This window comes from Polypterus senegalus, chromosome 4 (assembly GCF_016835505.1).
Source record: "Polypterus senegalus isolate Bchr_013 chromosome 4, ASM1683550v1, whole genome shotgun sequence".
NCBI classification, from domain to species: Eukaryota; Metazoa; Chordata; class Cladistia; order Polypteriformes; family Polypteridae; genus Polypterus; species Polypterus senegalus.
In genome coordinates this window covers 12940429-12964420 of record NC_053157.1, presented here as the reverse complement: position 1 = coordinate 12964420, position 23992 = coordinate 12940429, and the positions used below count along the sequence as shown (strand labels likewise).

Sequence of the window (23992 nt, the reverse complement as noted above, 5' to 3'; positions counted from 1 at the left end):
TTTAGCGACTAAACACTCTAAATTCCATCATTTATAATCTACAAAAGTTAGATTATAAAAATGAAGGCTACAACTCAAAATTACTGGAAAAGATGTCTAATGTGATATGGCCTTTTCACCTTTTTCTGTGGTATGATGTTCTTATGAGAGTGAATCTGTTCAAGTTATGATCTTTTAGTGTGTTTTATCCTGTGCCAGTGTTATTCCTTGCACATAGTAAATACAAATCTTGATTTGAGTATTTATTTTTAAGGGCTTGGAATTATTATTCTTTTTTCTTTAAAGGCAAGAAATTTGTGTTTTATCATTTACTTCTTAGACTGAGATTAAAATTAGTGTTAGGATTTTTTTTTTTTGTGAAATTGTTTAATTTGAATTAATGTTTTAAAGCGATAAACTTGAAAATCCCAATATTTTTTTCCAAATTGTGCAGTGAAACATTTGAGCAAACATCTTGGTTTGAACAACTGGTCATTTGTGTCCAGTCAAATCATACTGTAATGATCTGGCAAAAAATCTCTACCAAGCAAGGGTTCTCAAGAGCTGAATCCTGGCAAGAGGTATGCGGGGTGGAAAGCAGACACAGAGGAACATCAAGAGCAGCAATCGAGATGTTGAGGTGCAGGAATTGGGGAACTGGCACACTTTTCAGTTCCTAAGTGATGGCATCTCCTGTAGTCGGGTTGTAAATACTGATTATGTTGTTGGTGTTTTGAGTGTTTTTGTTAAACCTGTTTGATTTCTGCACGCGAACTATAACTGTGATTTTGTTTCTTGCATCTGGGCCAAGGGACATTACAATATTAATGTGAAGAATATGGTAAGCAATGATCCAAATAAAGGCTTTAATGTTAATTTGGTTGTCTGGAATTGGTACAGATAGGAAAGATTGGATATTGAACAGACTAAAGTAAAATGTAACTTTCCAAAAGATGACAGCAGAAACAAAAAAAAAAAAAAAAGTATCAGTATATTCAGTGTGGCACGCGGCTGGGGGTGGTACCCAGCCGGGACGCCCAGGAGGACCAGAGGAGGGCTTGTGCCTCCTCCAGACTACGAGGGGGTGATCGCCCTGGTTGTGTTGGGGGCCACGGATAGAGGGCTTGGAAGCCCAACCCTGTAGGGGCCCGTGGTTACCGCCAGGGGGGCGCCCCAATACCTTGGGAGACCTGGACCTCAGCACTTCCGCCACACCAGGAAGTGCTGGGGGAAGAGGATCAGGGACACCCGGAGGGCTTCCGGCTACACAGCTGGTACTTCCGCCACACGGGGATGTGTTGGTGGAGGCTCCTCAGGAAGCACCTGGAGCCCATCCGGGGGTGCATAAAAGGGGCCGCCTCCCTCCATTCGATAGCTGGAGTCGGGTGGAAGAGGACGGAGCTCGGAGGAGAGGAGTGGAGGCGGTCTGAAGACTGAAAAAGGCATACTGTTGTGCGGCCAGGACTTAAAGGGGTGATTGGTGCTGAGGCACTGGGTTTATGCACTTTATTGTATATAATTGTAAATAAATGTGTGTGTGGTGAAACCAGCATGTCTACCTGTCTGTGTCCGGGCTGTACACCACATCAGTTTATTTCTGCACTTAAAACAGAAACAACAGAATGGAGAGAGAGAGTGCAGATTAAAGTTAAAGCCTGTCCCCAACCAACAGCTCCTGAGTATTCTTCGCACTGTTTCAACATGGATCTCACAAGGTGTGCTCTCTATTGTATATCCTCTTGACGGTGTGATTACTTTAGGAGCAGAGCCTGCCTGAGCTGGGGCCAGGTGAAGAAAACACTTGGCAACTTACCCGGCTAAGATGGGGTGAAGAACGAGCAGGCTGTCTGTAATGGGCGGAAGAATATCTTATGTGGGTGGCTCCTTCTACAGAACAGTACTTAATAGTAGAGGGAACAAATCTGGTTGGTGTGCTGTATAAGTCAAACTGTTTGTTTAAAGATGAAAAAAAGGAAAAGTCACCCATGATAAAGACATGTCTTAGGGATAGTGAAGAGCAGTGAGGGCTGCAAAGAAAGAAAAGCCTATAATGAAAAATCTGAAAGTTTAAAGGAATGGTCTCTGTAAGTGATGTGAAAGCAATGTGGAGGCCACAGGAAAGAGGTATGAGGGCTGCAAATGTAAAAAAAAATCTACAAAAAAAAAAAAATGCAAAAATATCATCACAGATAGATGTTTTCATATTTTGTATCTTTTCTCATTGACAATAAAAATATGCAAATTTTTGTACTGTATTTCTAGGAAGGATGCAGTTTGCAAAATGTGGGTAACCTACTCATTTACATGTGTGTGTTGATTAAAGTGATATCTGTGTGATATTTAAATTCTAAATAAATCATAAATCTGCCATAAATTAAAAAAAAGGTCAAGGTTCTATTTTTTGCCACATCACCCAGCCTTAATTAAAATGTCATGCTTTTGTTGTATTTTACACTGTAACCACACAATAATGTAGATAACAAAATCGTATCACATTATTTTGCAGCTAGCTCACATGAAACTGTTTTTATTTTGGAATTTCTTAAGATCACTGTTTTATTGTAATAGTTTATTTAGGCCAGTGCTGACTATCAATCGGTAATACAATCAAACATGAAACATGCAGTGTACTGCCAAGATGTAGTACTTGCATGAACCTTTATTGGCAGTAAGGAAAAAGAAAACATGGCACTCGTCCTGAATGGCTCCAGAGTTCTTTTCAATAGAAGAATTATCTGACACACAAGCCAGCACAGCGCTTAGTCTTCCCACAAAGAGGAAGTGAGGAACTGTTTCAAGCTGTTGTGATGGATGTTGTATAAAGCAAGGAACAGGTCCAGGTCTACAATGAGTCTGTAATGAAGCCCCTTCTTTAGTCTGATATGGCTCCATGCCCTACAGCATGAGTGGGAAATGTTCTTTGCAATTATGTTGAAGTGGCTGCCAGCAGAGGGAAAGGGTAAAATACAGTTAAAGCCAGTAGATACAGTTAACCTTAAGCATAATAAAGAGTTACAATACAGTAAATTGTAATTTTGTCTAGCAGAGCAGATTTTCTGTTTACTAATAGTATATGTTTAATGTGCAGTTTTAACGTGCAGTTCAAATTCAGGATGTTAAGAGCATGACAAAGCATTATATGGTTTTCTGGCAACTAGTTGAAATGTCAGCTAGACTTTGCAATAAATAGTGAAATGATTATTATGTTTATTGCTGGGCAGAGCTGCCAGTTTACATCAAAAACGTACTTTGGTATTTCCTTGTTGGACGTTGTCAGTAAAGGACCTTTCACCACAAGTTGGTTTTGTCAGCTAGGCATCTACTGGATTATGTTTTTCTATTTGTCTCTTTTCTGCTTCCAGATATTTTAAATACATTTTTGGAAAATAAAGTCATTGTATTGCATATGTGGTTTTGTGCAATGCAGCAGTTTATACAAGTATAAGATACTACTTGCTACCCTTGTAGTCCTCTAGTTGATAATTTGTTGTTTGTTAATCTGATTTAAGTTTTGCTTTAATATATAATATGTTCATTCAAAGAAGTAGCGACATTGAGATTTTCATGATGTACACTAATCACCAAAGGTTTTACAACACCTCGGTTTAAATGGAAATGCTCACAGTTTAATGTCTTAATGTTTCATGAAATGTAGGCATAGAATTAATAAACAATGTTAAATAAAATATAAGTCAATGAATCATTAATTACACAATTTTATTTAAATTTTTGATTCATCAAGTTATCCACATTTTGCTAATCTAACAGCCAAGCTCTGGTAACTCTTTTGATTCAGAATCCCAGTTACTTTGTGCAAATCACCATCTCTGCTTCCAGCAAAAGAACCCCAGACCTATACAGTTCCTTCTCCATTTTTGACAGCTGGTGTCACACACTCGGGGACCATCACCAACTTGATGGCATGCAAAACACCCTGTGTGATGAACCAAAGGTTTCAAATTTTGATTCAGCAGTCCATAAGACTATCTTCCAGCCTGTAGTAATCCATAGGTGGTATTTCAAGGCTCTACTTTGTCCTTTAATTAATGCTTTTCTCACTGCCATTTGCCCTGTGAAACCTGCAGCACGTAGAAACTGAGACTTGCTTTTGTCAACCTGCACTGTTAAACTGTGCTTGAAGCTGTTGTGCTCTGAGACGCCCATCATGCAGGCTGGTGACTCTCAGAAAGTTGTCTTCTGATTGAGTTGTGACTTTAGGTCTGCCAGATCTCTTCTATCAGAGTTTCTTCCAGTTTCCAATTGCCTTTGAATTTTGTAGGACACCACTGGACTCACTGACACCTGGATTTTTTTTTGGCAATGAAAGGCCTACACTTAAGGGTTATAATGTTCTGTCTCATTTAATTTGTTAATTGCCATGTTCTTGTCATTATCACTGGAATTTACAACTTTCTACAGTGTAATTATATTGTTTGAGTAATACTTCAGAGAGTGTAGCAACACAGTCTGTTACATCTCTGCTTTAAGACAAATGGAAGATTTTTAAGTAATCAACAGAAGTTGTGACACCCGTGCAAATTGTTTGCTTCAACTTGCAAGGCTTCATTTACTTTAATTGCTGCACAACACCTGTAGGCTGTAACCTGTTAGTTGTTCTCTGCGGAAGGTCCATTTGTAATGAATTGATAATTCCTTTTTTCAGTTTTTTGCTAACCTAAACTTTAAACTTCTGGCAGTTCACTGCTTACCTTTTCACCATTGTAAATCATTAATTGCCTTTCACCTGATTAAATCTGAAGAAAAATTGGAAACATTTCACTGGTGTGTGTATATATTTGTTGGTTGTAAATATGCTGCCTTCTGAATTTTCATGGCAAATCTACCATAATGGTGCTTGAATGCTTTTAATTCCATGTAAATGGAAGTTTGGTGGTGGTATCAAAAATGTGCTATTGAGTTAAGATTAGATTATGGGTCTGGTGTATGAAATGTTGAGAAAATGGGTGAGTGTGTCTGTGGAAAATCAACCAAGAGTTTTACTTCTTAAAATTTCAATTTGTGACGGTACCCCCACCTTATTACTCCCCCCACCCCTTGGCCATGTATTGCCTTTTATTCCTGTGTCTAATCATTTTCCTCTAATGATGACACCTGGTAGACTGTTGATAATTTAGGAATAAAAAAAATATTTTAAGTTTGTGGATTTCCAGCTACTAATATGCATATCATTATCACAGACTTGCTTATGTGTGTGTGTGTATGTATGTATGTATGTGTGTGTGTATATATATATATATATATATATATATATATATATATATATATATATATTTATATATATATATATATTTATATATATATATATTTATATATATATATATTTATATATATATATATATATATATATATATATATATATATATATATATATATATATATATATATATATATATATCATATATAATATATATATATATATATTTATATATATATATCATATATAATATATATATCTATAGTTTTATCGTCCTATTTAGTCTTAATTATGAAGTAAATAAGTCTATATTGTATCTAAAATGAAAATGGCAGAAAATGATTATTTACCTGGAGTATATGTTTTAAAACCTAACAGAAGTGGGTGGAAAAGACAGTTACAGAATTAGCGCTGTTCTTAAGGTGGTGTGCAGATTCACCAAGGCTTCTTGCATAGGATGTGGGGCATCGTCCATGACAACAGCTGTCTCTCTCTCTCTCTCTCTCTCTCTCTCTCTGCTACTGCTGACAGAATGTCTGGATTTAGATCCTGAACACAAGCAAACTTTGTAATTGCCTTGGTAATATCTTACTGCCCCAGTGTAAACACTATGTAATGAAAAATTATGACAGAAATTTGTATTTATAATTTTATTCTTATATAGTGAATATTCTTTCATGCTATTTGCTGATCATTAATGAATGTAAAAATAAGTGTACATGCCAAATAGTTCTTCTTTTCTGTCTTCTGCTTATGATGAGCCTGTTAAAAGAGAGTAGTTGCAACAAAATTTCACCGTCTGGATGGAAACAATTAAGCAAGACTTGCATTGTTGGTCAACCCTTCATCTCACTCTAGCTGGAAGAATTAACGTTGTTAAGATGAATTTTCTTCCTAAGCTTCTTTTTTTATTTCAAAACATTTCAGTATACATCAATGAATCATTTTTTAAGCAATTATATTAAAAAATAACCTCATTTATTTGGACCTCAAAACATCCACGTATCCAAAGAGCGACCCTACGAAGACCTAAGGCAGAAGGTGGCATGGCTCTACCAAACTTTCAGTTTTATTACTGGGCAGCAAACATATAAGCTATAAAAAACCTGGACATAAACAGATGAACATACACAAGCCTGGTCCGCAATAGAAATAAAATCCTGCAGTACTTCTTTATATTCCCTGCTCTGTGCTCCAATAAACACATGTTATCGGCAATATACAAATAACCCAATCGTGCTTCACTCACTCAGAATATGGAACCAATGTAGAAAGCATTTTAAGATGGAGAACCTTTTATCTGTGGCACCTCTGCAAGATAACAACCTCTTTCAAACCTCATAAACACATGCAGTTTTTAATATGTGGAAAAAATTTGGGATTAAATTACTTAGAGATCTTTATATAGACAACATCTTTGAATCCTATGAACAGTTACATTCCAAATTTAACTTTCCAGCTACACATTTCTTTCATTATCTTCAAATTAGGAACTTTGTTAAACAGAACCTGCCCGATTTTCCTCATCTTGCACCCTCGTCCATGCTGGAAAAATATTGCTCAATTTCAAGTACTTAGATACCATCTCTGCAATATATAAAATTATTTTACTGTCCCTCCCTTTCAAAGATCCAAGAGAACACTGGGAAAAAGATCTCTCACTCAACATCTCAGAAAGGGTGTGGAAAGTACCAATGCAGAGACTTTACTCGAGCTCCATATGCGCAAAGCATACAATTATACAACTCAAAATTATATATCAAGAACATCTGTCTCGCCTAAAGCTGCCCAAAATGTTTCCAGGGCAAGATCCAACCTGCGAACGCTGCAGTCAAGTTCCAGCCTCACTGGGTCACATGTTTTGGGCCTACATCAAATTAACATCATTTTGGACCAAAATTTTTAAGTGTCTTTCAGACAGCCTCGATGTCACAATCCCTCCTAACCCATTAACAGCTCTGTTTGTGGCTCTTACAGATGGGTTTAAAGTGGAGAAAGACAAACAAACTGTGATTGCATTCACTACACTTTTGGCCCGCAGACTTATTTTGCTAAACTGGAAGAATCCTAACTCTCCTCTTTTAAATCAGTGGGAAACCGATGTTTTATACTATTTGAAATTGGAAAAAATCAAATATTCTGTTAGAGGATCTGTACAGAATTTTTTCAAAACCTGGCAGGATCTAATCAGTAATATTTTAGAATAAGCTTTTAAAGCACCAAGGAAGCAATTACCTCCGCATTTCTTTTTCTTCTCCATTCATCTTTATTGGCCTATTAAACTCATCAATTTAGGTATGTTTACACGCATTAAGTTTTACCCCGTTGGCCATGCTCTCTCTCTCTCTCTCTCTCTCTCAGGGGTGGGGGTCGACTTGTTTTCAATTCTATTTTTTGTAAAAATTGATCGATTTGTATGGAATGATTACAATAAAATTAATAAAATTAAAAAAAGTGAGTACTTGGAATAAAAAAAAATGTATAGCTGTATGTAAGTAACAGTGAAGAGGACAGAACTGACATTGAGATACAAGGAAAGGGGGCACCAGGCAGGTAAAATATACGCTATTGCATAATGTGTACTGTACACACATACACAAGTCCATTATAGAGGCAGCTTGTTCATAATTTCCACATTAAAAGCTCATGGATTGCCTTGTTAGTCAAATTTTATAACATTGTAGGTGGAAAGGACAGTTTAATATATATTTATTTTTATATAATCCTTTATGCATTACATTTTTTACATTTTTTCCAGCTTTTTTTTTTTTTTTTTAAGTAAAAACATAAATGCTTCAGTCTATGTGCAAAGCAGTTACGGTTGCTGTGGTAGTAATGCAGTTGTGTTGATGCAATTTTTTGATTCAGTAGCATTTGGCTTGGCTCCAGTTTATTCCACACATTATTTTAATTATGCATAAAGTTTAAATGAGTTGCTTGCATTATGTCATTTCTTTAAGTTGCTTCATTCTATACTAATTTTATAAAAATGCTATAGTAGTAAAGCTATGTCTTTGTCATGTTTATAAGATATACTAGTCATTCTGATCACTCGGATAAGTATTTCTACCCAGAATAATGCTGCAAAAATGAGTTGCCTGTTTTAAATTAAATTAAATTAGCCTTAAACATGGCTGATGCAACGTTTTATGAAATAGCAGGAGATGGCCTCTGTAGCATATATGAGTTTGAGGCTTTTCTTTTGATGAAGTATGATTCTGAGTTTAATAAAAGCAGCACAGAAGCTCATGAATTGTCCTAACTCGATTTTATAAATCACGTTTGAGAATAGATCAGTGTGATTTAAAGCCTCCACTAATCAATACTTATTTTCCCTTTTAAATGCTTTTTCATCTTTCTTTGAAAATAATGTTCAAGAAAATTTAATGCTAGGGTATTCATCAATAATACAGAGAGGCTAAGGTAATTGGTTTTAAAGGGAGACGGAATGCATGAGTTTAGATTTGAAATAAGTGGATTTAAACTTTGCCATGCATTTTTCATGGAAAGAAAGGGACAGCAACTGTAACAATAGCAAGGAAATTAACATTTTAAGAATTTGTTTCATATATTGTTAATAGGACCCAAGATAACTCCAGTAACAGCAGAGGGACTATATGTAGTAGAAGGGTGTCCACATGAGAACAGAAACCAGCAGCAAATCTTTGTGGTATAAAGTAATACATTTCTACAGAATATATGGAAGGAAACCAGGATTTTTGTGTGTTGTATGTCATTGTACCCTTATCGTTTTGCATTCTGAACATGTTCTTTCTCTCAATCTTTTTCAATATAGTGGCAATAACAGCGTACAGCATCAGAGTGAACTTTAAAGGGCTAACAAGAATATTTCAGGCAAGATGATCTTTGATAAGAGTCTTGCGTTACTTCAGCCTGTCTGAATTGAAAGCTTTTTCATTCTGATAAACTGTAATACTATAATCATATCTAAGGAGAGAGACTCAGATTATGCATGGGGGTTACGTTCCTATAGTACCCGCGAATTGTGAAAAAACGAAAATTTTGGATGTGGTCAACAAAATGCCTATTTTTATAGTTTAAACACTAAATATGCCCCCAGAATACTTTAATTTCGTTTCAAACTCACCTTAATACATTGCTGTAAAAAATAAGAATGTAAAGGTAAACCCGTCTACTGTACAGTACTGTACTGCTGTGTCTCCCGCAGTGCTAGAATGTAAAATACCGATTTTACCCCTATATGTACTGTAATTCATGCAAGCATGTTTTCATTGGTATGCGCTGTAGTTTTCTTTGGTATAAGAAGAGTAAATACATAATTAAATTTAATAAAAATACAGTAAAATGCACAGGTGCTCACCAATAATGAATGATATTGATTGAAGAAGATGATGATGAATTAGCCAGTACGATGAATGCATGTAATAAAGATGACTGCACGGCAAAGCAGAGGATTTACAGCTCTTCGGGTGGCTACTGCGGCATAACTTTTGAGTTCTGGGGGCAAATCCAGTAGTTCAAAGTTCTCCTGGACTGTCTTAAACTTTTTCTGCCACTTAGGTTCATTGCCAAAAACCTTAGAAGGTGAAGGGTGTTTGGGCGGCATCTAAGAGCTATAAGAAGAGCAAAACGAAACACACGATAACGCTTGGTGAAATGCTCAAGATAGCTACATGCACTAAAACTGTTATGATACGGGAATGCTGGGCTGCATTTGCCAGAGATGTATCACAGAGCAGCAGCCAATCAGCAGCAAGGAAAAATTAATAACGCTATCGGATTGGCTACTTTAACCATCACATGCCACGTTTTCCTCAGCAGTTGCTTTGTGTTCTCTCTACAGTACAGTATTGCCACAAAAAAAGCCATAAAAAAATTGCAGAGGATATCTGAGGTTTCCCCTAAGAATTATTAGTTAGGTTCTAAGGAAAAATCCACGAATGACTGAGGACATGAACTCTGAACCACAACTTTGCCGTGGTCTACTGTACTGTAATGTGGGGTAGATTCCTGTCCCTACCTCACAAGGACAAATCCCTTGTACCATAAGTAGACAGTACAATGCATTGGTTAGTTTATTTGAATTTAAATCCCAAGGAATCCTGTTCTGTCCTTATTACTGACTTTGTCTTCTTGAGCAAGTCACTTCCATACTGAAAAAACTGATATGGCTAGCACATGCCTTTCCCCAATGTTTGCATCATGAGTAGTTTATCTGGTTTGAATTTACCAAAACATTTATAGGATGCAATTCCACTGTTATGTTTGAAAACTGTGAACTTCAAACTATTCAAGATCAAAATTCACAGAAGTCTTTCATTCATAATTTTAAATGCTCATGCAGATTTTATGAGCTACTTTGCTGTAGTAAAAAAACTGCCCAGATTCACTTTTAGACTCAAATATTGATACAAGCTTCATCTGAAATACGGTAAGGACCATTCTATAGTGAATTTTAAACATGCATAAAAGTGCTAACACTGAAGCCTTGTTGGTTTGTGCTGATTGGCTAAGATTCTCTGTAGCAGTTTGTACTACTGTTGTATTCTGAAATATAAATACACAACATGCTGGACAGCATTTTTTTATGTTATAAAATTATATTTCACAATGACATGGGACTCTCGATCTGTGATCTTTCTATTCCAGTAGTTCTAGAAATTCAAATATGGTATTTGGCACATTTTGAGATGAAATTTTCTATTATATTAAATACTAATAAACCTAAGAGATTTCTGTGCTAGGTAATGCAAAGTGAAGGGTAGATATTAACAGTTCATAGCAACTGAATGTCAAGTGTAAGGAGAATTCACGATGGCTTTCCAACTCAGAATTGTTATACATTTGGCTGATGCATTTATCCAAGTTAAAGTATATGATTTCGGTCATATTGTTTATATGCCATATTTACAGTTTAAGCGCAGGCCAGGAAAGTGACTTACAGTGATGATAGTCCCCAGCAATCTAAAAGTGATGATTTAGTGTCTCGCTAATTTCAAAAGAAATGTGCAAACTCAAAATAACTTTTATACTTTAGGCTTTCTTCTTTTCTTTTGAAGTTAAGTAACTTGCAATACAAAGCTTCCTTAGAAAATCTGACTCATCTGTACAAATTGCATATATCATCTTCACAAGTTGCTATACACATTAAAAGGTAAATTGCAGAGCATAGTATGCAGAGCAGTTTGTTTTTCATTAAACAAAACAAAAGTCAGGATGCAGGTATTTTTTGACATGAATGTGGCTTTATAAGTTGTTACTGGACATTTTATATGGAAGAGAATGAAGCAGAGCTACCTAAAGGATGGCATTCTGGTGTTTTTTTAATAATGTGGCTCCACCATGTGGCAGAAAAATGAATTTAAAAGGTAGAGATATACTGTCACAAGGTTTTGCTGCCACCTTATGGTTATATGTAAATTCCAAATGGTCGTTTTTACTTTATTTTCTGGAAGTATACAGTAATAAAATTTTTACTTTGTCAAGCAATTGTAGTTTTATTTTTATAGCTGTTGCTAAAGTATCCGTTTGTAATGAAGTATGTGTACTGTACTGTGTGTGTGTGTATACATAAACATCCCCTGGACAACTTTATTAGATACAACTTGCAAGTAGCGTTGTAAAAAGAATGTTGGAGATTGTAAGAAGTTTAACAGCCATAAGTTTCCTTTATTTTGCACAAAGATGACACATATACACACCATTATTTAGTAGAGAATGGTGTTTAGGTCCAGGTCCATCAAAAGAAACCCAACAGTGTGAATCACAGTACTTGTATGTCATAAAAATGAAGCTAAACTCAGTACATTCTTCTTAGAAATTTTCAGTGTGGGCTAATGAAGCATTGTGCAGAGGTGTGTTTGTGTGGGTGTGGCAGAAATACGTCAAGAAAGCTGGCACTGTATTTATATATGAGACTGTATCTGTATTTTGTTAATGTTGCTGTAAGGGCTGGACAGTATTTCAAGCTGTTGCTTTTGGCTAGTAAGGTTGAAATGTATTTTCTGTAAATATTTCCTATAATGAACAGGATTATAAATTGCATTTCTGATATGGGTAAGATGATGTAGAAAAGCTGATATAAACAGCCTCATTCAAATGGACTTGTCAGCAAAATACTTTCTTTTTCGCAAGGTGCTTAAAACATGGTAAAAGTGGTGCGAGAAGATTTTTTTGAGTTTTACACACAATGTTCTGTATATAATATGTGGTTTCCCACAAGCTGTTCAGTGTGATCTGCTGGGATTCACACATGCTGTCATCCAGTAAATAACCGTGTGTGTCTTATTTGTCCTGTGACCGCCACACTGCCCTGTTGATGAGTAAGCATTTAATCAAGTGTAACAGTGGACATTGACCATTTTCTTGTCACACCCATCATGTTTCAGAAATAGAATTTGTTCGTATACAATCTACAGGATAAGCAATTACTATGAAGGTTTGCTGCTGTTCCAGTTTTTACATGCAGTGCACAGTCGCAATGAGAGGAATTTTTTTTTGAATATGAGCTTTAGAGCCTTATTTTTGTTTTTTAACCCTGCTTTAAATAAATGTGTTTTCCAAGAAATTTATACTTACATGCTTACATGAGCAGAGTACCAGGAAGACAGTCAGCAGCCCCATGGCTCCAGTTTGTTGCAATTTTCCCATTGCAGTGCTCATCTAAAGACACCCCTGTTACTATGCTGAATATTTTAAAAGGTGCTTATAATAACACACAGTGTCCACAACAGCCTTGTACACATATAAACACATGGCTTGCTTGTTGATTGATCAAGTGTATTATTTGTCTTTTGAGTGACATCATTGGTATGAAAATGTGCTATATAAATAAATGTTGTACGTGTTATGAGTCTGTATCTTTGTTTTTTATGTTTCTGCTGCTGTCCTCATCTCAATTCCCCTTGAGGTTAATAAAGTTTATTTAATCTAATTACTTAGTATGTCTTTAATGAATCAGAAACATACAGTTGAAAATGACCTAGTGAACAACAGTACAACGTTTAGATGTTAGAGCTTAGCAAAAGTAATGACCTAATGTGCCCGAAGAAAAAACAGCTATTCTCTTGGTTAGCATTTATAAGTTAGTAATAACTAATCATTCAGAGTAGATTTACTTTACAAATGCATGTGCTTTTTCTTCTAAAAAGTTTGTTTGTAGTCACATCCAGGGACCTCAGAATGTTTTTTTTAATTTTATTTAATAAATAGCCAAACTTGTAAAGTGATAAAATGTTGCTTTTTCACTAACTCCAAGGTCTAGAATGGAGCTGCTGGTATCTCAATGTGTCCCCCTCTGACACTCCAATTGAGAAGCACACTGTACATCCTAAAGGAACATAAGTGACTCACATATGTTGTTTAAAGAAGGCCCCACCCCTGAAAAGGTGTGTTCATTGAAAATCAGAAAACCCACTTTGTACTCGGATAGAACACGGTGGGATGTTGAACTAACCTCATGTCTCCTCCTGTCTCATCTTTTATATTTTCACTAGCTAAACATCTTTAACATTCTTTGATGCATCCTTTAGTTCAGGGATACATTAAATTAAAAAAAAAAAAATTTTTTTTTTTAAATCGCGTAGTGACTTGTATTGCACATGGTACTTAATATGCGATTTCACTAAAATCTTATGGCGTACCAGCATAGCAAGCCTTGGTTTGTATTCAGCAGCTTCTGTTTTATATATAGACACTGTATTAGAATTATACATTTTAAACCACTAGTTTGCTGCTTCCAAGGTGCCCTTATTTGTATTTCTGTACAATTAAAATTTTTTGTAGCACTTTATATTGGTGTGCAATGCATAGCTTTTTACAAACTCTTGCCCGGCTTTGAACATTGCTCAGGTCACTTCTAAATTCACATTAAGATTCAGTTAAACTAAATTAGTAAAACTCCAATGATGTTCCACGCTAGACTATGAAAACCTCACAAGCGTGTGAAACTTTCTCCTTTATTTTGTTCTTTCTATTATTGCACATACCATTCTGTTTTGTAAGTTATCATCGGTTTCATTGGTTTTTAATTTCAAATTAATTTCTGCCATTTTCTTAAACTATATATATATATGTGTGCAGGAATATCCAGAGAGTAAACAAAATTATACATTTATTTTATAAATAAAGATATTACTGGAAGGGAGAATTACTACTTTTATGTTACTAGAGTGTTGTACCGTGTTAGACATTATGAAACCTGAAAAAGGGGCCTGAGTTGCCTCGAAAGCTTGCATTTTTATTTAGCCAATGAAAGGTGTCATTTTACTTCACTTCTAGATAGTTTTATATTGATAAACAAGTCTAACATTCTTCATCTGACTGCAAATTTTATTTTTTTATTTTTTGCCACTTGAATGAGTCGGTCATAAATTGTTTTTGTACAACTCTTGACGTTATCTGAGTAAAAAATCACACAAATCTAGCAATTATTTGTAATGTGTGAATTTATGAAGCATCAATGAAGAGAATTCAACAAACTTACACCAGCAGAGAAGAGCTGTTGTTAATTTATCTTGTTTTTATAAGCAAACATCTCTAGTGTCTACCGGTGAGAAGAACATGGAAAAGATTACTGATGAATGGGAAGAGTTCAGGATTACTTTTTTTAGCCTGCTTAATGACATGCAGAGATTAAGTGGAGTCAACAGGGAGGAGAGTGACAGTTATCTTTGAAGCTTTAAGAATGATGTCTACATGTGAGACTGTCTTTTCCATATAAAATGGTAATAAACAGCATTTGTTTTCCTACCTTAAGTGAAATAAAATATTTGCAACACAGCGAACACAACCATTACTGTATGTGCAGTCATTTTCTTCATATATGGCTTCAGTCTCCAAAGATACAAGAACCTGCTCTTGTATAGTTTCTCTGTGTAATGAGACCATTCCAGCCTGTCATTGTAGGAGTGGACCACCTCCACATGCACTCCCTAAATAGTGAGTGGACATAGAGGAGCTTTGGAATGTGAAAGTGAATAAACAGTTACTTGGTTTTGCTGATGTTAAGGTGCAGATAATTCTTTCTGCACCAAGAAGCAAAGTTCTCCACCTAAATCCTCTCCTCTGTCTCGTCCCCTTTTTATCAATACAACCCATAAGTGACATAACCTGCTTTTAGATTTATAGTCTTAAGGTGTACCGAGTAAAGGGAGAATGAGACAGTAGAGTTCATTGTGGTGCTCCGGTGTTGGGGTTTGCTGGTCATTACAAGAAGGTAGCAGTAGGAGGGTAAATCTATTAAAGAACTGATTCAGGGCATTAGCATTGCCCACATCTCCTTCTAGAACCTGAGCCCTGGATTGCTCAAGTCCAGTAATTATGCCCATTCCATTCCAGACTTCGTTCATGTTATTCTGAGGGAGTTTTTTTTTTCTGTTTTAACTTTATAAACTTCCTTTTCCTTCAGGGCTTGCTGTATGTCTTTCAGAGCCTCTTTGTCACTGGATTTGAATGATCTCTTTTTCTCAATCACGACACTTTTAATCTCTTTAGCAATCCAGGGCATGTTGTTTGGAAAGCAGAACATTTTTTTTTTTGAGGGTACTATTGTCGGCACAGAAGTTAATACGATCTGTGATGCAGTGACCGAGTCCCTCAATATCATCCCCATGTGACTCGCACACCATTTCCCAGTGTGTCATTTGGAAGCAGTCATTCATAGCCATTTCATCCTCCAGGCTCCACTTCCTCAGTATTCTGGTGGTAACAGGTTTGCCATTTAGTAACAGGCTTGTAGCTGGGAAGAAGATGAGTTGGCATTCTGAATGGCATTCTGGCATTCAAAGAATGAGGGTTGTTTGTATGGGTGTGTGGAGCAAGACTGTTATTTTGAGTCATCTGGTCTGGACCTTTAAATCAAACTGTAAAGTAATTCAGACCTAAATTGTTTTTAGGCCACTGGTCAGACAAGCCCTAGAGTCTTGATGAGACAATTCAATTCACATATTGAACGTGGCAATGCTTTTAGATCACAGTGTACATAGAAACAACCTGGTTTTGAAAACTATGGAGTAGTCAGACTTTTGGGCAATTTTTTCGGCGTTGTAATGCTAACAAATGCTAGATAGATATATGGATAAATGTAAATAATATTCATAAATATTATTTATGAATGTTAGGCTGCATGATAACCAAACAGCACTGAATGCGACTACTGAACTCATTGCAAAGATAAAAGATTTCTGGATTTAAGCACAGCTTTGAATTTTCTGCAGGTTAATTTTTCTCTGTGTATCTGCATAACCTCTTTAATTTTAAAACTACCACTTCAGGGACACATTTGAGTTCTGGCCACACCACTGTTTATTTGTTGTTTACACAGCCTGTGTATGTCTATCTGGGTTTTTCTCCAGGTATTCTAGTTTCATGTCAGGCACATTGGGAACTCTGAATTACTTCATGGCCTGAGCACACTTAAAATTGAAATGCTTTAAATGCTCAAGGTGGCGACATTCAGCTTGCTTTAAGATCTCCTTTTCAATGAGCACAACTTTCTGAAATAAAAACCACCAAAAAAAAAAAATCACTATTCCAAATCCTGTTGAATAAATTATTCAAGAAGTTAAGAGTAATGACAGTGTCTGAACATGGACAATCAATGCTTTGTTGCCTCTTAATTAACCAAAATAACAATTGCTTAGATTATCAGATTTTTGTTTTTTGCAGTAGTACCAATGTCATGTTAAAATTTTTAAAATGAAATCAATAGAATAGGAGAACAAGTTAAAAACAGATATGAATAAAATGGCACCTGACTTTAGAGACTTGGTGCATCAAGGTCAACTTTGTTGCAGGTTTTCATTTCATGCCAGTCTATAGTAGGCTGTGTAAACTTCCTTGTTTGAGGTTGAGTTCATGTGAAATGTTTGTTCATCCTGAATACAACCCACTTTTTTTTTAAATAAATACAACCCGAGAAATGCAACTAATTACTTCAAATAGGCAGGATGCCTGGGAAGACTGCTTAAATTGCTGATCTAGTTATAATTAGACAAGTCATGAAGGGCATATTACACTAAAGAATTAGTTTTTCACCCCCCCTTTCCTGTTTTTCTTTTCACTTTGAAAGTTGTCTTCATTAGGCAGTAGGTAGATATTTGCAGAGGCTCTGTAAGAAAGTAATATGTTGCTACATCATGCCTTTTCATCTCTGTTCTAGCAGATCATTCAGCCTCATGTGGCCTGTGCTCACCAGTGTTCATCATTTAAACCACACAAGTGCTGCAACATCACCACACCAAAGGTTACATATGAGCACTGAACATCAAGTACAAAGGTCTCGTATTTTTTCAGGGTTCACAACCTGATGCTTATTACGTGAAAAATGGAGCAGAGGTGTCATTCTAACAGATTCTTATCCCTCAGAATCTTTCAGTGCATTTCGCTGTAATTAATTATCTCTTGGTAAAGAGTAATAACCGAAGGCCAGAAGGCTATGTTTAAACTAGGAATTGGCATAAAGCTCATTATTAGTGTTCATTTCAAAATTAACCTGCAAAATGACTTAGTGTTACAAAGAGACACAGGTCCTGCCTTCTTGGTGATTCGAATTAAATGGATGTTGTTTGAGAAAATTATACATGGTAAACCGCACAGATGTTTTATATCCAATATAAAATTATTGCTCATCTCGTGCTTAGGTTGCCTACACCTATTAAAAACCTACTAAAAGTTTGACTTTGATATCAATACCAGCTTTTTATACCAAAACTGGAATGGCCACCTCCAATCATCCGTGTGTACTGTCCATAACTGAAGACCAAGTAAAGAGACAACTGAGAAAGTTGCCTACAGGAAAAGCTGGGGGACCGGATGGAGTCTGGAGTCCTCGAGTTCTTAAGGTCTGTGCTGTCCTCTGTCAACTGGTCTGTCTGTTCCTAAGGCATCAGAAAGTGCCACTGCTGTGGAAAACGTCCTGCATTGTTCTTACTCCAAAGAAGGCAGGCACTCCCCTTCACCTAATGACTACCAACCAATGGCACTTATGTCTCACATCATAACGACCTTTGAGAGACTGGTCCTGGACTATTTGAGTCCTCTTGTGGTTAACCATCTCTACTCACTGCCTTTTGCCTATTGGACAAAAATTGCAGTGGAGGATGCAATTATCTATCTGCTCCACAAGGCATATCCTCATCCAGTCAAAGCTGGCAGCACTGTGAGGGTTATGTTTTTTTTCCTTTTTTTTCTCCTGCGCCTTCTCAGAGATATGCAGGTGGATATACCTATGGTGTGTCCTGGATAATGCACTGACTGATGGGGACAGTCTGCAGTTTGAAACTTGAGGACTGTGTTTCTGATATGGATGTGAGCAACACTGGAGCACCAGAAGGAAAACTCCCATCTTATTTTGCCTTCGCTCTGTACACCGTAGACTGTTATATTTAAACACCAGATCATGTCACTAGAGAAATTCTCAGATGACTCTGCACTTATGGGTTGTATCGATAAATGATATTAGACAGAGTATAGGAGTCATTCTTGGTGCAGAAAGAATTATCTGCTTCTTAACATCATCAATACCAAGTAACTGGTTATTGACTTTTGCTGCACCAAAGGGCTTCTATGTTCATTCACTATTCAAGGAGTGGATTGTAGATGGTCCACTCCTATAAGCACTTAAGGGTGCACATTAAAGGTGGTTTGGACTGGTCACAGAACACAGAGGAACTATATAAGAAAGGGCAGTATTGTGGCCTTTAATGTGGAAAGTGACATCTTTCACATCTTCTACAGCTCTGTGATGTCCAGTGTGGTGTGCTGGGCTGATAACATCACTTCAGCAGAGGCCCACTGAATCAATACGCTAATTGAAAGGACAGGCTCCGTAATGGGATGCACACTGGACCCCCTGGACGTAGTAGCGAAGGAGAGAATAAAAACAGAACATTTATGTACAATACTGCACATCCTCTCCCTGACACACTAACACTGAGGACTTCAGCCGACAAGTCATTCAGCAGATGTGTGTCAAGAAATGTGACAGGGACTCCTTTATATAAACAGCAATACGTCTGCATAATCCCTCACTGGGCTTGTGACAGCTAAATCAAAATTTTTCTTTCTTTTTAATTTTCTTGCTTTCTGGTGTGTGTATATTTTTATTTCTTTACCAGTTTATGTGTTTATTTATTTAAAGAGCTTCTGTAAAAAGCCAAATTTCCCCTGGGGACAAATAAAGTTATATCTATTGAACTCTCAATCTATCTAAAAACCATTTTGAAGCAAATAGCAGATAACTCCAAAACCCTCCGTCCTATTCCTGCCTCCCTTGTGTGTTGTGCCTTTGCGCTGCCAATGTACTGCTTCCCTCTTGATAACTATGGAGCTGTAATTGTGTCATAGCATGTGGTTTCATTTCGTGAAGTCTCCAAAACACAACTGTAACAGCAACTGTTAACGTAAAGGGAATTTAGGGTTGAAAGCTCCAGGCTGCAGAAAAGGGATAGAAGCATTTGGAGTTGGCTTAGTTGCTTTTCTTCTGACCCTTTCAGAGCTACGTGGAATGAGTTATGAACAAAGATTAGAAAAGATGAGCCTTCTCCGATTAAACAGAAGGAGATTAAGAGGTGACATGATTGAAGTGTTCAAAATTATGTTGGGTATTAGTCCATTGGTGGTGGATTGAGTCTGTTACTTTACAGTTCTACAAGAACACAGGGACACAGTTGGAAACTTGTTAAGGTTTAATTTTGCACAAACATTAGGAAGTTTTTCCTCACATGGAGAACGAACCACAGACACATGGAATAAGTGACCAAGTAGTTTGGTAGATAGGGACTTTAAACTCGACTTGATGTTACTTTGAAGGAATTAAGTGAACAGGACTGGTGAACTTTGTTGGGCTGAATGGCCTGTTCCTGTCCAAATCTTTCTAATTTACTAATGCTACACTCTTTAGTTCAGATAGCGAAAATCAAAAAATGCTTGTAACATACAATTCTTAAATTTTGGGTTTTCAGTACTTTTCCAGTACAGGTTGACATTCAAAAATCCGGCAACCTCCGGACCTGAGCAGTGCCGGATTTTCAAGAATGCCGGATTTTGAATGGTGTTATATGCTACATATATTTAACAGAAAATGACTACCTATACAGTCCTTTAAAGAAAGAAAATTAATCACTTTCTTGATCCACTGTCAGAAAAGAACTTTAACAATTTTTCTTTTTGTTTTTAAATATCATACACTGTTGAAAAGCCAATATCGTATGTTTCGTGAATGGTTCACACAGACACACCTCTATCAAGTTTTTTTTTTTTTAGCACTTCCACTTTCTCTGCGATCAACAACGCATAATGTTTACGTTTTACACCACCTCTTTTCTCTGCTGATTTTATAATGGGGCTATACAGTAGCAAATAAATGATAAAATGAGAAGGAATGAACAGGAATGCCTATTAGCAGGTGCAAGCAAGACCCAACAACTGATTATCGACAACAGCGCCTCCAAAAAACAGTGGCACACCAGTACGGTAAATTTGAAAATGTGCTTCGAAATCCATGACGGAAATCTGAAGGAACCAAATTAATGATGGCGGAATTTTTGAATGTCAACCTGTACTAGTATACTGTGCAACCCTCTTGTTCTATCTTTTTGTTATTATTATAAATCTATTAATTTATATTTTCTACGTGTAGTATATGCACATTTCAATGGTAAATATTATAAGATAATTAAATAGAGATGAGTTTGGATTATTTGGCCCCATTTAAACTTGGGTCCATTTGAGTCTTTAGTTGTATATGTCTCTCAGTAAACTTTGCACTATTACTCACATGTTAATGTTATGTGAAAAGCAAAGTTAACCACTACGGGCACTTGACCTGTGACCATTGAATGAGGGGGTGAAGACAGGTCTACAGTTCAGATGCTCATTCGTATTTTAGCTTGTTCAAGTTTAGTTCACAAAAGCGTTTTCCGGAGTTAGTTTATTTAACAATAATTCAGTAGAAATACATGTGTTGTGAGCATATCACAGGAAATGACTTGACATGCAGAGTGTGTGATACAAATAACGTGAGTTTTTTTTCCCATTGATATCTTTATATTTGCTGTTGTCCATCTCTGGCCACCTTAGATGCCAATTATTTTTCCACATGAAAACATGACATTGTTTTTTTTTTTGTTTTTTTCTTGCCCACTACTATTCCATTAATGACCTAATTCATTCATGAACTCTTTATATGGAAATCATGCTTTGTTGTTCATAAGCTGGCTAGTAATGTGCCATTGGAATGCTTTGAACTACTCCTGAGTCTCGCTTGTAGATGCCTTATGACATACTGAAACTCATGGATAGTGCATTTGCCACAGTCTTGCTTTTGGGTGTCTGAAAGTTTTTTGTAAGGCAGCCATGATCTCATCTACAGTTGAAACACAGCTGATTGTCAGGCTTCTGTGTTAAATATTATTTGCTAAATCGATTTACTGTTTAGAATTAAGCTTTTTTTATTTTTTGCATGTTTAAAACAATTTATGATTAATTGCTGTTGTCATCTAGTTGATGATGTTGAATTTTATAGTTTTTTTCATTTATTGTTATTGGACAACTGTACCCTTTCTTTATTTTATGCATTGATATAAAGTTAGAGACTTTGCCACCTTTGCAACTCTACAGTTTATTCCAACAAGTTAAGAAAATGAATGGAGTAGTGTATGCGATTTAACCTTGGATGGACAGATAATCCTTTATTGGATACAGTAGATTAACTTTTGTTCAAAATATGTGCTGAGTATCAAACTTACCTTTCCCTTTTTTTGTTTTTAGAATGCCAAGCCATTTGCCTCATCAGACAGTCTAGCAAAGGTCCAGGAAGTAGCAAGCTGGCTTTTGGAAATGAACCAGGAACTGCTGTCTGGGGGCAGCAAGAGGCGCCGGCCGGGTGGCTCTGTGCAACGTAATGCTTCCTCTAGTCGAGCTTCTCATGAAGGTGAGGAAGAGGGTGAGGAAGAAGTGGTGGACAGAGTTGTGGAGGAGGAGACGCATCAGGAAGGAAGGAGTGAGTCTTCAAGGCCTGAAATTAGTAGCAGCAGTGGCAACAGTGAACTACCTGGAGGACATAATGTGAATGGACTGGGCGAGAGTCTGTTGCATGAAGCAGCGTCATTAGGACATGAGGAGGAGGAAGAAGAGGATGAGGACGAGGAAGAGGAAGGACCTCACCTAGAAGAAAACAATAATGTCAGTCATCACTCAGAGGAGGAGGAGGAAGAGGTATTGGTTGGTCCAGGGGAACGGGAGAGAATCTTCACTATTAGAAGTGGAGATGAGGTTGAAATTGCAGAGGAGGAGGAAGAAGAGGAGGAGGAAGAGGAGGAAATGGACCAAGACAGTGATGATTTTGACAGTAGTAGGGAAGAGGATCAGCCAATACATATTAACAATGTTTCGGACACAAATGATAACCTGGACCTGTCAATGGAGCAGCAGCAGCAACAGCAGCAGTCGCCTCTTTTCAAAACTGCACAGGTAAGTGTAAAATTTTGTGGAGAGGTGAATGATATAGCACTTAAATGCCATGTACTGACCTAGGTCAGTGTTGTTTTTATTCTGAAAAATCTCTTAAGTATGATCTCAATCATACATACTTTTATGTGACTCTAACAAGATCTTTTAAAGGTTAAGAATATGTTTAGTGGGCTGTTTGATTACATATTTGCATCCAGCGAAAATCTTTTCACCTTTGTCTTCTCACTTGGCTGTTTTTGTGTAGTGTTGTGTTAGCTGTGACTTCATTATGGATATTTTCATATGAGACAATATGATGTTTTTTGATGACTTTGTAAATTAATGAATTAAACGCTTAATAATTGTTCATGAGCTTTATCCATTTTAATATAACTTTAGCAAAATGTTTTCAATTTACATTGCAAGGTATATTTTAGATTATAATAGCTTTACTTTTATTCCGGCTCTCCATGTTCATGGAATGATTGGTATACAGTATTTGTGTAATTAACACGACAGATTCTTTTTTATTCTTTAAACATATGCCATGTTGCAAAGTAAAATTAAAGTTGGATTGAATCTAGCATGAGACAATCTCAGTCCCAAGCTGAATGTTTTTTGAAATATGGTACATTTATCTGAAATATGTATGTATATAAAAGCTGCTTTATTGGTGATTACCGTTTTCATAGATTAAAATGTTTACAAGCTGATTTACATGTGTTTGTTTAAAAGGAGTTTGCTCTCCTTAATCTGTTGATGCATTTAATTTTGTGCTGTACTCTCCTGTTTTCAACTCTCAACCAACCATCACAGGAATGGTAACCTTTATAAGATGCATTGATAGACCTTTATCTTCACATTTGCATACATGTAAGATGGCACAGACTTCAACAATAGTGGGAGTCTTGTAACAAACACAATCTGTTTAATTTTTATCCATAATGTTTTGCTTTGGTGCTGTCATTTCTATGTGCATAAAATGGTGTTGAATGTAAGAGGCCTTTCTCACTGTGGTTCTTAATTAAATCTAGCATCAGGGGTATTGCTCTTTTTTTTTTTTTTTGCTTCTTGACAAAACCAATTTAAACAGGTTATCGCAGTGTGTATATGTGTGAAGATGGGCCATGTCCTTACAGAGCCCTTGTGTGAGACTTTATGTCAACTTTATAAATCATTTGTAGCTTAGAGTCTTTAAGCTACCACTTTGATATTAGGGAACTTTTTCACGTTTCTCCTATTCCTGTGTGCTTTCACTTGTCATGTAAGTCTTTATGTGTTTGTGATAGTTTTACTAGTTAAATAATGAAGATTTTTGGTAGGCAGTAACATTGTGACATATTTACTGCTTAACAGAAGCTCTGC

The 23992-nt window shown here is 36.4% G+C and overlaps 1 protein-coding gene across 1 annotated transcript in view; it reads left to right on the top strand.

Moving 5' to 3' along the window:
• Nucleotides 1–23992, top strand: part of fbxw7 (F-box and WD repeat domain containing 7) — a 361272-nt gene that overhangs the window by 143957 nt on the left and 193323 nt on the right. The window contains exon 3 of the mRNA XM_039750255.1: nucleotides 21947–22648. Coding sequence (XP_039606189.1) covers nucleotides 22016–22648 — 633 coding nt within the window. The 5' untranslated portion in view covers nucleotides 21947–22015. The remainder of the gene's footprint in view (nucleotides 1–21946; nucleotides 22649–23992) is intronic.